The 16,358-nt window shown below is 34.4% G+C and overlaps 1 protein-coding gene across 3 annotated transcripts in view; it reads left to right on the top strand.

The window, feature by feature from the left end:
- Nucleotides 1–14,951, top strand: part of LOC149799841 (cohesin subunit SA-1-like) — a 161,918-nt gene extending 146,967 nt beyond the window's left edge. For 2 of the 3 annotated variants that reach the window (XM_089959257.1, XM_089959256.1), the window contains exons 31-33: nt 694–838; nt 2,711–2,770; nt 6,383–14,951. In XM_089959257.1, coding sequence (XP_089815383.1) covers nt 694–838; nt 2,711–2,770; nt 6,383–6,409 — 232 coding nt within the window. In that variant the 3' untranslated portion in view covers nt 6,410–14,951. The remainder of the gene's footprint in view (nt 1–693; nt 839–2,710; nt 2,771–6,382) is intronic. The other variant, XM_089959258.1, reaches the window with a different exon arrangement.
- The last annotated feature ends 1,407 nt before the right edge of the window (nt 14,952–16,358 follow it).

Here is a 16,358-nt window from a genome sequence, read left to right as displayed (position 1 = left end):
ATTGCAGACATCATAGCGATATGACGGAATTTTTTTTAAAGCTACATTAAAAATCCAAATCACACACACACACACACACACACACACACTACTTTTAACTTCAGTCTTGAGTGCACCAGAGCAAAGCCAATTTTTCCTTTGATGCAATACTTAAAACAAAAAATGTGTCCCAATCTGCTGCCAACATACAGTAGTGGAAAACCCTGTCACAAGAGTGAAAATGTTAATTTTGTACCAGTTTTTTAGGCTGTCAGCCTCCTTCTGAACTATGAAATTCATCAATAGTTGCAGGTTTTGTATTGCTGCAATTAAACTATAGTTTATTTTGGTGGTGTGCAACTGATTTTAATAATATTATATTAACCTGTCATTATTGCAAGATTCCCTCCTTCCACTTCACTTTCATGGCCCAAGCTATGTCTGGGTCTGAGTCTAAGAATGTTACATACGTGTATAATGGGCAGTTGGGATCAGGATCTTGGATGAGGGTAGTTACTGTCCCAAAAGGTAAGCAAGGCAGTACCTAAATTGTCTGCCAGGTAGTTATTATATTATTAAAATTAGTTTTACACTCCACCTCACCACCAACATACTTATTCACATTCTTACTTGTAAATATTTTGTTTCTTGATCATGCATCAGTGGAACTAGCAAGGCACAGCATTTCACAGAGCTATCATTTTGCCTTTTCAGGTCCCACCTAGAATCAGAGAGGTCCAGTGAAGGGAATATAAGTGAGTTTGAGAGCCCGCAAATGGGAGGGGCCCCTCGACACCCTCATTATCATGCCCATCACCAGTACTATGATAGCAGTCAGCCCAGCATTGATGATGCATCTGTATGTATTATAATCTATACTTCCATATTTATCATATATGTTGGGACTCTAATACAAGTTAAAATACTCTTAAATTATTTTGATTTTCTTTACAAATGTACTCCAACGTTTGGGACATTTCAGGAATTATTTTGGAACTAAGTTTTTTTGTTCTTGTGCTCAACAGTGAGCTTCTTCCATGAGCATGGTTTGTTTCTTCAACTAGTTGTTGTTGTTGTTGTGAGGTTTAATGCCATTTTTCAGCACAAGATAGGCTATACATGGCAGCCAGTATCAGTGGTGGAGGAAGAACCCAACCAAACCCCAGAAAGAACCGCTGACCCATGAGAACCTACTGGCAAGCTTTCTCACATACCCACATTGGCCGAACTTGAGACTCAAACCCACGCAGACAGAGGTGAGATGGCAATGATTCGTAATGGTGAGCGCTTTAGACCAATCAACAGTGCAGAGTGTTGGCTGTCCAGGTCTTCTTACAGGTTGAGTAAAACCAGCTGGATATCCCATTATGTTATAGAAACACATGAAATGCTGACAAATATCGTATAGCAAAGAGCCATAATTGTACTGTTGGAAGTACTTCTCAACTATTTTAGTCCAAATTGTACACAAGGCCACTTACATCAAAGAAACTGGCTATTTGGCAGTTACAAAAATGCTGACTACAGTGTCAGTCGGAATAGTTCTAATTATGATGATCAGATTGTTAACTTGTAAGTTTACAAATTGACCAAAAACTTTGAAAGTAAATTAGTAATGATTTTTTACTTAGATGTGAAATCAAGAAAATTAATATTTTTCAATCCTATATTTTCACTTATGTAAAATATATCCTTATATATTCACATGAAAAACCAAGATTGTCCATCATGCCATGCCATGCTTAATTGTGTGAGCCTACAGAAGTTATACCTGCAAGAAACATGAGCAATTTGTGAAATAAATGGAAACTGCATAACCATTCAGATATCAAAACTATTTTTTACAAAAGAAATTTTATCTGACATTCTTTGCATTTTTTAAAAGTCATTCCCCTAACTATCTGACATCAGTGATAAACCTGAATTGATGCACTGGTGATTTGGACTTGCTTTGTGGTCAGATAGGGTCCAGTAGTTTACAAAATGTTAAAAACACAATTTACTGTGACCAATTACATGTCCCAGTCCCACAGCACTCTTAAGTCACTGATAATTATTTGATAAGCCTTTGAAGGTGATGCGAATTTGAATAAAGGAGGGTGGTGTATTGAAGAGTGAGTTTAGTATTTTAAGCTTTGATTCAGGAGTTTCGATTCAGGACATGTGCAGATTTTATTTTCCTATGTGTATACCTTATATTTTTCATCTTGCATTAGAAAAAAATAGTTTAAATTCTGGCTTTGCTGCTTGATAAAAATTTAGATTTTGTATTACATGAGAAAATGTATCCAGTATTAACTTCAGAAAAGAAAATATCTTTCAATTATTACATTCTGATCAAATAATTGGGGAGGGATGGATGGTAGCTTCCCATTCTTCAAAGTTATTTTTCATATTTTAAGTGTTTGTATTTTCAGTTTGAAGACAAAAAAGATGAGCATTGGTTTTCAGGACTGTTTTCTCCACATGTAATGGGAAAGACCCTTGGCCCTTAATAGTCGGGAACATACAAATGCTGTCATGTTTCAGATGGTTGTAAAACATTATCATACATCCATAAGCAAAAAATTGATTTCTTAAATTTTAAAAACCAGGAACTTCAGAGATGATTAATATTCAATATTGTGTTTCTGGTGTTCATTTTCTATTGATGTATCAGGATTTAATTGAGGTCGTGGCAATGATTTTGAAATTTCAAAGATTTTTACTTGCTTTTTTGATCTGTGTCTAGCATGGGAGAGTTTTACAGGTGGTTCATCTACCTCTTCCTCCTACTACTACAGGAGTTAGCGTGAGTAGCATCCATTGGAGTATTTCATTACTAAAGACCCCTGGGAGTTTTGATCCTGCTTTTTTGCATTGATGCATTTAATATTTGCTGAATTAGTTATTAGATGCTTATTGGTTATCTTCATTAAGTTTTTGGCTGAGGCAATTTGAGGTGCTATTTTTAATGTTGTTCTGTAATGTAGATTGCCCCAGTCTTATTTCTGTTTTGACTTATCTGCTCCCTGCACACTTGTATTGCTTCATTTGTATAATTTGGTTTGTTTTTCTACATTAATACTTTCTGACATTTATGGAAACTTGATAGGCTTTTGAATTTTGGTTCATGCATGTGTTCATTTCATAAGAGCTGCAGCTTTCGTTTGTTTTTTTACCTTTTCAGTCTTGTATCTGACCATCTTAGAAACTAGTATATTTTTTTATGCACCCACCATATCTAAGGTTGGTGCACATAGTTGTCCACACAGTAAAGTTTTGACACATCATAAACATTGGAAAATTTCATTTCTATTGAATTGAAAACAAATTTGGTATGATACCTTACAACAAGTAGAAACTGGAAAAAATGATGGAGTTAATGTCACTTGTGACTTAGAAGTTTGTCCATCAGTTTCCTCTCAATTGCTTTTGAAGAACAGGTGGATTGTAACCAAATTATGAAGCTTTACATTAAGAAAGCCTTTGTCAATTATTTTAAAAATATTTTTTATTTTCTAGCAAAATTGGCCCAAATGACTCAGAATTTTTCCTTTCAATATACACTCAGTAAGTTTTTGAAGGACATGATGGATTGAAACCAAATTTATTTGGCATGAAGCTTTATGTTAAAAAGATTTAGATAAAGTTTGATTTCACTGTTCATGGAGTTATGCCCCTGTTTTGCTTACTGCTTTGCCCATTACAAGCATCATATTGGCAATGGCATGCATTTCATGTTGTCAGTTTTCCAGTTGTCATATAATATTGTTAACCTGTATTCCCTACAGAAAGAAAATCTTATTTGATTATTAATGACTTCATTCAAAAGCAACTTGGATTCTTGTTTTCAAGTTACCACTTGTATCATCTTTCAGGTTAGGTCTGAGTTTTGAGAAATAAGTTTTCCTTTTTAGCTTGTACTAAATAATCTATATATTATACATTATATTATACAGATTAAGTATTTTGTAGAGAAGGCCTCAGGGGAGAATAATTTTGTACTCATAGAGTTACCTTCTTTAAATAAAGCATTATTATTATTCCAATTATTTTAATTTATTATTGTTGAATTTGTTCTTTTGAGAGATTTGATGATTGCACCGAGTTTTAAAATTTTTATATGCATCACCAAAAGTGAATTTACCAGTTGTTTTGCATTAATGTTTTCCCATAGTATTTAGAGACTCAGTAAGAATGAAAGATAAAAATGTTTAACATTATACAAAAAGACGCTTGCCCATCATAAACCTACCTGTGTGAAGCAGAAAACTGGTAGCCTACTAGCCATAGGTAACAGAATTCTATTATAAAGTTTGATTCATATTGATAATTCTTTGATGGTATTAAAACATGCTGTTAGTAAAATTATCAGCTTCATAGTTTTATTGTTGCTTGTTGGGCAAGAGTTTATTCTGGCAGAGTACAGATTCTTAATACTTGCATGACTCAGATCTACCGTCCCTCATGGTTTTGTTTGCCATAAGTCTTATGGAAATAATGCTTAAAATATGGACTTATGGAATAAAAGAAAAGTGGAAATACAATTGTTTGCAGTAAAATTTGAATAATAGCATGTCTGTGTTTGATATGGATCAGAGTTTCATATTAAATTCAGTGGAATTAGTCAGGGAACCAGACTAGCTTTACCATAATACCTAAGATGCTTTAAACTGCAAATATTTTGTGATAAAAATGTCAGCATGACCATGCTTTTGTGGGGTTTTATTTTTATTTTATTTTTTTACAAATGGCATCCAACAAGCAACAGAACAGTAAGAAAGGGACAGTAAACCTCTTCAAATGTTTTAATAGTACCAGACCTGTTTACCCCTATGGATTCTCTTTGTATGGATAAAGCCTAAAAAAATACTCACATTTTGGCAAGACTACAGAAAATGTCAGAATCTGCAAATATTATGTCCTAACGTTTCATTCCACTTCTAAAATTTCTTTTTTTTAAAAAAAAATATTTGATCAGTGTCAAAAAGGCTCTTATTCAGTGGTTTCTTTGGAAAGTAGTATACTATTTGAAGGCATCAAAGGGAGCTGTTAACAGTTGTTTTTAAAAGTGGTGAACCAACATATAAAAAGAAAATTGGAAGAAGTTGGAAAGTCAAGTGCTAGCCAGAAGTTTGTCATGATTTATGCAGATGTTTGGCCATTTATAAAACAGTCTAACAAGGAGTTCATTATGTTCACAGTTGTAAATGTAAATTGGATTTTTCTTTTGCACATCGTGCCATAAAAGGACATGTTGAATGCAAATCTTCCATCGAATGGGCCGAAATAAAACACAGAAGTAAGTCTCAGTCCTCATTCTTTAAAGCACAGTGTCAGACAGTGAGGAAATGCACATTATCCATGATGCAGTGATGATAAGTCATCTTTTTGGCTAAGTTAAACTTCTTGTTGGAAAAAGCAGATTCATTAAATGGGAATTTAAGGAAAATGTTTCTGGACAGGAAATTCGCAGCAGGGAAGGAAGATTATTTAACAATATAATTAGAAATGGTAAAGTGATACTGGTTTTAGAAAAAGTTTCTTTTCTTGTTAAAAGAAATAGATAATTATGTATTTTTTCATTAAAGACAGTAAATGTATTTCTGGATTTTTTATTATTTTTTATTGTTGAGCTGCTATAGCTTTATAGCTGTACTACTGACAGCTGTTGAAAACTATGGAAAGACTTCTTTTGAACTACTAATGGAGCTGGCAAAGGGTAAACAGGTCTGTAGTACAGACAAATGAAATGGAATATTTAGATTTTTGGGAAGAAAGCAGGAAGGGAACAATTATATTTAGTGGGCATCATTTATTAATTTGAGTCACTTGGCAAAAAATATGAAGAACTTGAATTTTCTTAAGGATTACGTCAAGTTGAGAGATATCAAGAAGCCATTGAGCTCTGTAGAGTTTGGAATTGCAGTTTGTGAAGCTCTACTAGGGTAATTCAGGTTCATGAAATCTTTACAAATGTTTTGTTGAACGATCACACAGCTGGACTTTGAAATGCATGTTTTCAAGCTTGACAATAGCAGCACATATTTTGTTCCACCTTGCTGAAAACATGTCCAACTTATGGATAAAATTTGGCTGCCTTACGGAGGAGCACTTGTTAGGGTTGGCAGGTCTGATGACTGAGCAAGTGGAGTTTTAGAGATTATTTTAACCCAAGTTTAATGTCAGTGCTATATTTTTAGATTAACCTCAATATTCAACTTTATTCTTTCTGGTTTAAAAAGATGGAATTGACAAAAATGGACACTCCTGTACATTAAATTTGTAAAGAAATGAGATAATTTCAATATTTTGTTCATCAAGATGTGTAGAACAGATGATAAGCTGGTTGTATAGTTGAAATGAGTGAGCAATTTGGCAAGATCCGTTTTGTAACATTTATTTTCATTTTTCATTACAGTCAGATATTAGTCATCCAGGATTCTAAAGGATCAACAGAGCTGTGCTCTCCTGTCTTCGCAACAGTCAAGTCATTTTTGGTGTTCTCTAATTGTGCATCATTTATCATCAAGTTGTATTGTATATTTAACACATTTCCTCCTTTAATTGTTACATCATGGATAAATTCAGTTTTGTTCAATTTTGTTCATGTAAGAAATTTTAAATGTTATTTATGATAAATTTACTTTGGTATAATTGCATTAATTCCTGCACAAGTTCTTAAAATTGCATTTTCTCATGTTTATAGGTGGTAATTGTTACCATGCTTTCTACATAGGTTCAACAAAGGGTACAGGGCACTTAAGGCAGGCATGTGCAACATTTGGCCTGTGGGCCAGATACAGTCTGTGACCTGCTTTTATTCATTTGTTTACATCATAAGGTGTGGCTTTACAAATTACTTATCCCCCGCCTGCGCATTAGAGGCAGTAGCACATGTCGGATCTAAGGGATTAAAGAACAAGAAAGATAAATGTCAGGGTTATGCACATTTTAGGTCATCGGCTGAAATTCATCACACATTAGATCGTAGGTAAAAAATTTGAAAGATATTTTTGTAGAAAAGATACATTTTTGGGGAGTACCCATCCCCCATTTATAGAATTTCGTTTGAAAGTAACATCACATACTTATTTTCCTTGAAAATACTATCTGCCATTTTTTGTGTTACTCTTTCAAGATTTGTGTCTGAAAAAATTGAGCCTGTCAGTACAAAACTAGAAAGTGGAAGTTGACAACTACCGTAGAGTTATGTATTTGGATTGGGTGCAAAAAAAGATGATGCTTATTTTACTCTTAAAAATATTGAAAAGTAAATCTGTTGGAACTTAAACTTTTTAATGCAGACAGACATAATTCAGAATTAAATGAACACCTTTCTGATATCCAGAAATTTTGCTAAATGATAATTGGTAATATAGGGTGTTTCACCGAGTCCCAACAATCATAGTTTTCAATTCATTAGTTTCAGCTTTTAATTGTGTATTGAATATGCTATATTTTAGTTAAGTGATGTAAATATGATATATGAATATTTTATTGTTGAGTCTGCCTTTGTGCTCAGTATAATCTTTTTGTTATTTGTGTGTATGTCTGTATGTCTTTTTGTCCGTCCAGACTCTAAATTGAGGTCATTGTTGTGGTGTTTAGCTCTACTGGTCATAGACCAAAAGAGCTTATGGGATGGCCTGTTATGCATCTGTTGGCCTACTGTTCCATCTAAACAACCTAGAATACTGCCATGAAACTTTGCACAAGCATCTATCCCATGGTAGCTCATTTGGTAGAGTGTTGTACTCATAATCCAAGGGTTGCAATTTCAATACCCACCCTGGCTAGACTAGGGTTGCTGCATCTGAAAGTTTTGGAAAGGCACCAAGCTCTCTCTTCTTATATATAGCAAATAATGTGTTAAATAATTTGTTAAATAAATTGAAAAACAACCTAGTTGGTCCTAAATAACAATATCATGGTGCCACTTGGAAATTGAATATGGCTTCATGATGGTCATCTGGAAAATGTTATTGAAAGGCCATCCTGAATTTGTCATTGCTTCTTCTTCTGAATGGAATGTCATGTTGACAGACTTCTTATGGTATCTAGTTAGTCCTAAAGGAAAATTATGCCAGTCTTGCATCCAATATGGCCACCAAGGCAGTCATCTTGAAAATTGTGTTATTGCTACTTCTATCAAATATATAGTCATACTGATACCAAAAGACTTCTGTGTTAAATGAAATGGTGCCAATCATGCATCCAGTATGGCTCACACTGTGGCCATCTTGAGGAAATGGTCATATCTGCATGTCATTATCACAGAAAGTCTTATAATGTGTAATGGTTCCTAAATTGAAATGGTCTTGACCTAACATCCAGTGTGTCCAGCATGGTAACTATCTTGAAAATCTTATTGAAACCTCCTTTGGATGGATGGTCTTATTGACATTGGGTTTTCACTGAAAGGCCTTTTCATGATCTAGTTGAACCGAAATGTAAATGGTGCCTCTAGGACATCTAATATAGCCATATTGAAAATCTTGTTAAAGGGAAACCTGTTGTGAGAGACCACTCCTTCTGCCAACAAAAAGTGGTCTCTCATAGCAGGTTTGTACAAAAAGACCAGTTTCCAAGGTCCAGTTTCAGAACAATTTAAAGAAAAATAACCACAATCACTGTACATGTATTCTATTCTTTATTAATAGTTATTGCTTAAATATTGTATGCATTCATCTTAGAACAAAATTATTTAGCAATAAAGATGTTTTCCTATCATTAAACATGAAATCACATTTACATTTGAAAATAACATATTTTAGCATATGAAATCATTTCTGAATTATTCATTTTTCTTTATAAAAACCTTAATTTGTTTTACTGATGTTTAAATCACTTTTTTTTGCGAGTGGTCTGCTCATTTTAACTCCTTTCAGTTACAATAATTATTTTCTCCAGCCTTAACATTTTTTTCTTTTTAGTTGGGGGTTCCATTGTTATTAAGGTTCTAGGCGTTTAAATTATTAGTGCTCAGTTGTAATATCGAACGTAAAGACAGCTTTTACTGGGCTGTGGGAAAATATGAAAAATCTAACAATTAATGAAACAAAAAGAAACAATTATCTCATCCAAAAACAGAACCATTTACTCAGAGACAAGAGTCAACAGCTTCATTCAAAGATGACATACAGGGATTAACTCTATTAGCAAAGTGTGTAACCCAGTCACACCAACTTGAATAGATGACAGCTTTGTGATTGGGATGTAATCACTTAACATCAGGGGTGGGGGTGGGGGGAATACAACAAACATTGCAAGTCTTGAACACTATCAATTGAATCCTGCAAACTATTCTCTCTTGCTGGTTTAATAGACAATGACCTTAATCACCCCCAGCTATACAGATTAATATACATGACCATTATGTCAACTCTGGCACTACAACGGCAATTCCTGACATGTACATTAGCCTGGTTTATGGACTGTAGCATCTCTCACGGTAGTAACAATACTTTTAAAAAAATATTTTATGTTTGTTTTTTATTAGAACAATTATTACTAATCAAGCATTCGTTGTAACAATTGATTACATATAGGTCAGTGGTTTCAGTCTGTTCTCATGATATGATCGTTGATAGGGATGCCGGGTCCTACGATAAGGCCAAGAAGCAGGCTAAGTGCGGGACTTATTAGTCTGGTTCCCTGCATTTTATGCTCCCTGTGTTGCTTAGCCCTATAGGACACATGGTACTAATTATATGGAAAAATGGGAACTAGGCTGGAAATGGGTGAACATAAAATAGAGTATGTATGGGTTTGGCTTGCCAGGATTGGTTAATGATGTAAGTTATGTTTTAGGGAAAAGAATCTTTTAAGAGCTTATCCTAGTTATAAGTGGAAAAAAAACGAGACATTGTTTTATTGATGAAATGTCAGTCCTTTAACAGTCTCGAGTTTGGAACACTCATTACTAAAATTAGCACCTTACACTTTGGTGCAGAATTGAAAGCACATGTTTCAAACACATCAGGTCCAGAAAATGCCATGGCTCATATCCTTTCCTCTACAGAGAAACTGGCATCCATGTTTCATCTATACTGATAAATTTAGGTTTGATCATGAGCACTTAAAAATTTTAAGTTATTGAATTTTTAATATCGTGGTGTTTGCATAGGTTTACTATGGGAACTGAATTAGTACCATGAGTCCTATATGAATAGCGGAGAACAACGCAGAGAGCATACAAAGCAGGAGACCAGACTAGGAAATAATCTACATATACTTTAGTTTGGTTTACAACAGAAACTGTAAAACACTATGGACATAGCTGAAAAATTCAGACATTGGTAGTCAGCCTTTATTTTTTATTTTTTTTATAAATTTAGAACGGTATGAGCAGTTGTTTTTACAGGGATTAAATAAAGGTTGGTGGAGTTTATCCTCGTTTTTGCAATGCGGTCATTCATAGCAGTGTCGAAATGCACATTTTGCCAAGACATCACGGTCGCTGGTCACGTTCAGCAGGTGGTCGCTCATAACAACGCCTTATAATAAAATCGATCCGTGCATTACGATTGTGGTTGGAAATAACAAATGGTTGCTCATAGCAGTTTTTACTGTACTGCCAGACCTGCCAGCTTTTATGATTTTGCCATAAAGACTTACAAAAATGACTTTAAAATATGAACTTAGGGAATAAAAGCAAAATTACGGAAATAAGATTGTCATAGTAAATTCTGGATAATTGGCTTGTCTCTGATTGGTTTGGGTCAGGGTTTAATATTAGAATTAGTGGTGTTAATCAGGGAACCAGACTAAATTTACAGTAATACATCAGACACTTTAAACTGCACACATTTTTTCATCCAAAGCATTTTCATGATCAAACTGTTATAGAAATTTTTAAAAATGGTGTCAAACAAGCGATATTGTGTTGAGGAGGAAAGGGAAACTAAGCCTCTTAAAAAGTGTTAATAATCAATGCAGAAGAATAAAAAGGAATATTCACATTCTTGTAAATAAAAGCAAACAGGGACACAAATTACATTTATTGGACATCACATGTTGATTTGAGTATGTCTCATGGCAGGAGATATGATTGCCGTCATCATATAAAATCAAGCAAAATTCATGTTGAGAGATGGCAAGAAGCCATTGAGCTGCATAGGGTTTGGAACTGAAGTGTGTGCAACTGTACTAGGGTCAATAAGGTCTATATGTACTTTACAAACTTTCAGTCAAACACATTGTTTTCCACCGCTGCATCAGTTTCGAATACCAAATATTATAAATGACATGTTTTCCAACTTTGCAGTGGCAGTACATGATATTTTGTTACACATTACTGAAAACTGGTCAAAAATCAACGGCCTAACTGAGATGGTTTCAGGGTTGGCAGGACGGCCTAACTAAGGTGGTTTTAGGGTTGGCTGGACAACCTAACTGAGATGGTTTTAGGGTTGGCTGGATAGGCTAATTGAGATGGTTTTAGGGTTGGCAGGACTGCCTAACTAAGATGGTTTTATGGTTGGCTGGACAACCTAACTGAGATGGTTTTAGGGTTGGCTGGACAGGCTAACTGAGATGGTTTTAGGGTTGGCTGGAGAGCCTAACTGAGATGGTTCTAGGGTTGGCAGGACAGCCTAACTGAGAGGTTTTTAGGGTTGGCTGGACAGGCCAACTGAAATGGTTTTAGGGTTGGCAGGACTGCCTAACTGAGATGGTTTTATGGTTGGCTGGACAACCTAACTGAGATGGTTTTAGGGTTGGCTGGAGAGCCTAACTGAGATGGTTCTAAGGTTGGCAGGACAGCCTAACTGAGACAGTATTAGGGTTGGCAGGACAGCCTAACTGGGATGGTTTTAGGGTTACCAAACTTGTCAAAATTGGTTGAAAAACATGTCCATGACTTGTTCAGGTCATATTTAACCAAACACTTGCTGTTACACCCTAACCAATCAGGCTTTAAACAGAAGCATTCATGTGAGACTGCCTTGATCTCACTAACTTATAAATGGCTTCAAGCACTTGATCAAAGTCGAATAATAGAATCTGTATTTGTAGATTTCAGGAAAGTTTATGACATGGTGGATCATGAAATCCTTTTGAAGAAATCGAAAATTTACCAATGTGATGAAAGCAGAATTAGATGGTTTACTTCATACTTAAGTGAGAGAACACAACATGTTGATATAAATAATGTTCTATCTGAATCTGGAGCAGTTGGATATGGAGTACCACAAGGCTCAATTTCATCTTCAGATCAATATGCAGATGACAAAACATTGTCAGACATCCAAAACACAAAGCATGAACTGGAAATTTCTTTACAGGATGCCCTAAAAAACTGGAAAGCTGGTGCACATGCAATGACATGGTGGTAAATACTGATAAAACTAAAATATTACTTATCTTCACATGGCAAAAAAACCCCAACTCTTGATAGTGATGAACTATGTCCGACTTGGAAGGATAAAAATTTGCAACTGGTCTCTAATGACAGACTACTTGGTGTTTTGGTAGATAATAACCTATCATGGACTGAACATATCAGACATAATCAGTAAAAATGTTAATTCAAGTTTATGGCTTCTCAGTAGGAAAAGACATTTTCTCCTAGAAAGGCACAGAAAACTATTTTATAATAGTTACATACAACCCTATTTAGATTACTGTAATACAGTATGGGGTAGTTCAAATGATAAAAACATAGCAAAGCTAGCACATCTTCAGAAAAGAGCATTTGGGGTAATATCAGTCCCAAAAGAAAACAAGGAAAATTTAGCTAGTTAGTTAAAAATATTGCCATATAATTTCAATTTTTACAAATTGACCACATTTTCTACAACTTGATTGGATGTAAATGGTCACCTGATACTGGTCAGGAGTTTTTTACACATGGATAAATTCTGTGGACTACTTTTGGTCCCCTGTTTTCAGGTCATTTGATGTGATGTTTTACCTATATCAACTCCTTACACCCAAATAATAACAACAAGCCTCCACCCACCCACTCCTGTGATTTTCGATCAAAATTTACAAACTCCAGATTAAAATTGACCATTAGAAGTTAAAACAATGCCGAAGAAGGCGTATGGCAGGGTTTCGAGCCAGTCTTCGAAAATTATTTCATTTTGCCTCACCATCATGTTCAGCAGATGTTATTAAAGGTCAGGGTCATATGTCAAGCAAGGAATCTCACTAAAAGTGGACACGATTTTGCTTTTGAAAGATCGAAATGTGTAGAAAGTAACAACAATGGATTCTATAACATGATGTGCCATATGCAAGCGTAATTCTGGAAAAAAAGGAATAGCCTGGTTTAAATAGCATCAATCATTTTTTATATATTAAAATAATGATCATAACAATATATCAATGACATCACCCGCTATGACAGTCTACCCTGTATTACTCTATAAAGAATCAATGACTCTTGGCTAGCAAAGATCAGGCCAGGCCAGGTATTCTGTTGCAGTTAAGAGGCTAATGAAAGAAAAACTTCGATCTACATAAAAGGGAATGTTTTGTTGATGAATTTTGCTGATGACAGAAGGGACGTACATTGCAATTATAAAGATTAAATGATCATGGTTGGGTATTTATCAATGTGTAAATTTTACCTAATCACTCAAAGATTTAACATAATTTACTTCTTGAGTGATTAGGTAAAATTTACGCATTGATAAATACCAAACCATGATCATTTAAACCTATATAAAAGACTGAATTCAGTTGAGCAAAGCCAAATTAACGTACAGGATATCCAATAATAGTACTCCTGAATATCTACAATTACTGTTCCAGTATAGGCTACCAGGTAATACTCCCCACCTGTGATCCATATCTACCACGCAGTATAAAATTCCCAAACCAAATAAGGAATTATTCAGAAAAAGTTTCCAGTACTCTGGAACTTTGCTCTGGAATAGCATTCCAGTTGGGATTAGAAATGCCCACTCTATTTCCTTCTTCCAAACCCAATTTATCCAGTGGCTTCAGAGATGCAATTAAAATGAGAATGAAAATAGCTTATTTGTATTTATAAATGCCTGTGGACATCATTAAATACATGACTCTTCTAGTTGCATATTACATATATATTGACTATGTGGGTTCAATATGTATAGGCAAGTATCCATCAGGTGAAAGGAAAGAAAGTAAATGTATTGTGTCTATACATGTACATGCTAATATGTATAGGTTTGCATGTATGCGTATACTTGTGCATTTGTATATAAATAAGTTCCTTTGTATGAGGGCCTCAAGGTAGATTAGTTCTTTAGCTAATTGTGTTATCTTCTTTAAATAAAGTCATTATTTTTATTATTATTATTATTATTATTATTATTATTATTATTATTATTATTATTATTGTTAAATCAATTTCTAACCATAATGTCAGGTTCAAGATCAGTGGTCATAATTAAGAATTTTGTCCAGTGTTTGCAGGAATTTTATGAACTTGTTAATTCAGAAATGCAGGAAGTATTTTCATTACAAAATTTTGTATGCTGGAGTTTCTCAAGAATATTAGAGATGGTTTCAATACTTGGTTGTTAAAAAAAAAAAGAAACAGTTTTATCTTGATATCGTGGAAATTGTTTTCAGCCAGTAGAGCATCAATTCCCTCAAGGGACTCTTGTTTAGATGAGGCTCAAAAAATGTTTTATTTTAGAGCTCAACAATTAAAAGTTAAAACTGAGCTGAATCTAAGAGGTTAAACATTGTACTGAATCAAGGGTATGGTTAGGGTATGAATGGAAATACATGTGTGGAACTTGCTGTTGTGTCAAGCTTCCACTGAGGCAGTCTGAATAATAAAAGTGGGCTCAACAAACAAGAGTCTCTTGTGAGTCAAAGTGTAATGGAGTGGAAAATGGAAGTATATTTGTTTGTACATGTATATGTAGTCATTTAGCATAGTTTTCATTGTCTGTTTATTAAGATCATTTGTATATAATCATTGTGTTCACTGTTTAGTTGAAAATTGGTCTTCATTAAGGTCTCCATAACAAATAAATACTGATGTGCAACTCCTTGCTTTCATGGTCTGTTTAAATTTTGTCTTGTGCATCCAGCATGCACAGTATGTGTATACCCTTCTTTACATGGACTCTGTCCAAATATATGCAGAGATACCAGCCATTCTGAATTTTGTGAAATTGTTACAGATGTTTAGTGAAAATTAACATTCAGAATTATAATGACAAAATTCCAACAACAAAAAAGTGTTATGAGATTAAATTTTGAACAGGAATTTAATGTGTGGGTACAGGTAGAGAGATAAATACATGAGTACTATTATCATAGAATGGTACATAAAAGTTAGTTTCTTAATGTGAAAAAAAACGCCAAACAGTATAAGCAACTGGAAACCAGTCAGTCAAGTAATAAAATAGTGAAAAAAAGCAACATAGGAAGAGAAAAGAAGTAAGTAACAAGGAAAATTTGTGTTTATGGTTATTGTTTTGCCAAAATGTTAAATAATTTCAATGGAATTTGAGGAATAGATGCATAATATTTATTCTCATCAGACCTTAATTATTACTGGCATGTGTAGGCATGTAGGAAGAAGCTTTTTAGGAAGTTTGTTACTTTAAATGAAGATATAATCCATTCTAGATGGACTGTCATTATTCCTAAAAGTTGATGATGGCATTCCTGATGAGGTCAGACAGATACAGTATATACTTGCTTACAAGTCTAACTGCAGACTGCACAGATCACATCTGCTGTTGCATAATGTGCTTGCAGATCTGGTTCTGCAGTTTGTTAGGAGTAATCAATATAACAAACAACATAGACCCTAATCTCCAGGTGCATTATGACATGTTGTTTTAAGTTTAACTTGACCCATAATAAGTAAGTATATATGGCAGGTCATTCATGTCCAGCTACATCAATGCTTACTCATAATGCTGTTTAAGGAGCACTTCATTCCACACCTCAATGAATTCTAGACCTATGCAAACCTTTCTTGCATTGCATTTTCTTTCTATTTTTGACTAACTAACATTTTACTGTAAATCTATTATATGATATACCCCACTATTATCTTTATTGGCAAGTTCGAATAACAAGTAATGTGTATAATTGCTTGTCCTTAAAACATCTGCTGTATGGACAACGGCTTCAATAGCACATTGACAGATTTTCATTTCCCTAAAGAGAACCTCATTTCCCTACTCAGGCAGCCTTGCTGATTTGACCTCTTCTGTCCAATCTTGCCCTCAATCTGGTTTCAGCTGGATAACCAAAGCGCTAAGCATGTTTAATTACAGTGTAAATAACACTGCATATCCATGTGGTTCTTATGACTATGTATCATAATTAATACAAGAATGAATTGTGTGTGATTAGGATTTTTAACGTAGCTTTAACAATTTTTCAGTCATATCGCTACGATGTCTGCAATGTGGCAGTTTATAGTGATGTCTAGC

Source organism: Sinohyriopsis cumingii, chromosome 5 (assembly GCF_028554795.1).
Source record: "Sinohyriopsis cumingii isolate HCF-2022 chromosome 5, ASM2855479v2, whole genome shotgun sequence".
In the NCBI taxonomy this organism is placed as follows: domain Eukaryota; kingdom Metazoa; phylum Mollusca; class Bivalvia; order Unionida; family Unionidae; genus Sinohyriopsis; species Sinohyriopsis cumingii.
Note: the sequence above shows the minus strand (reverse complement) of the source record. Positions and strands in the feature narration are given on the sequence as shown.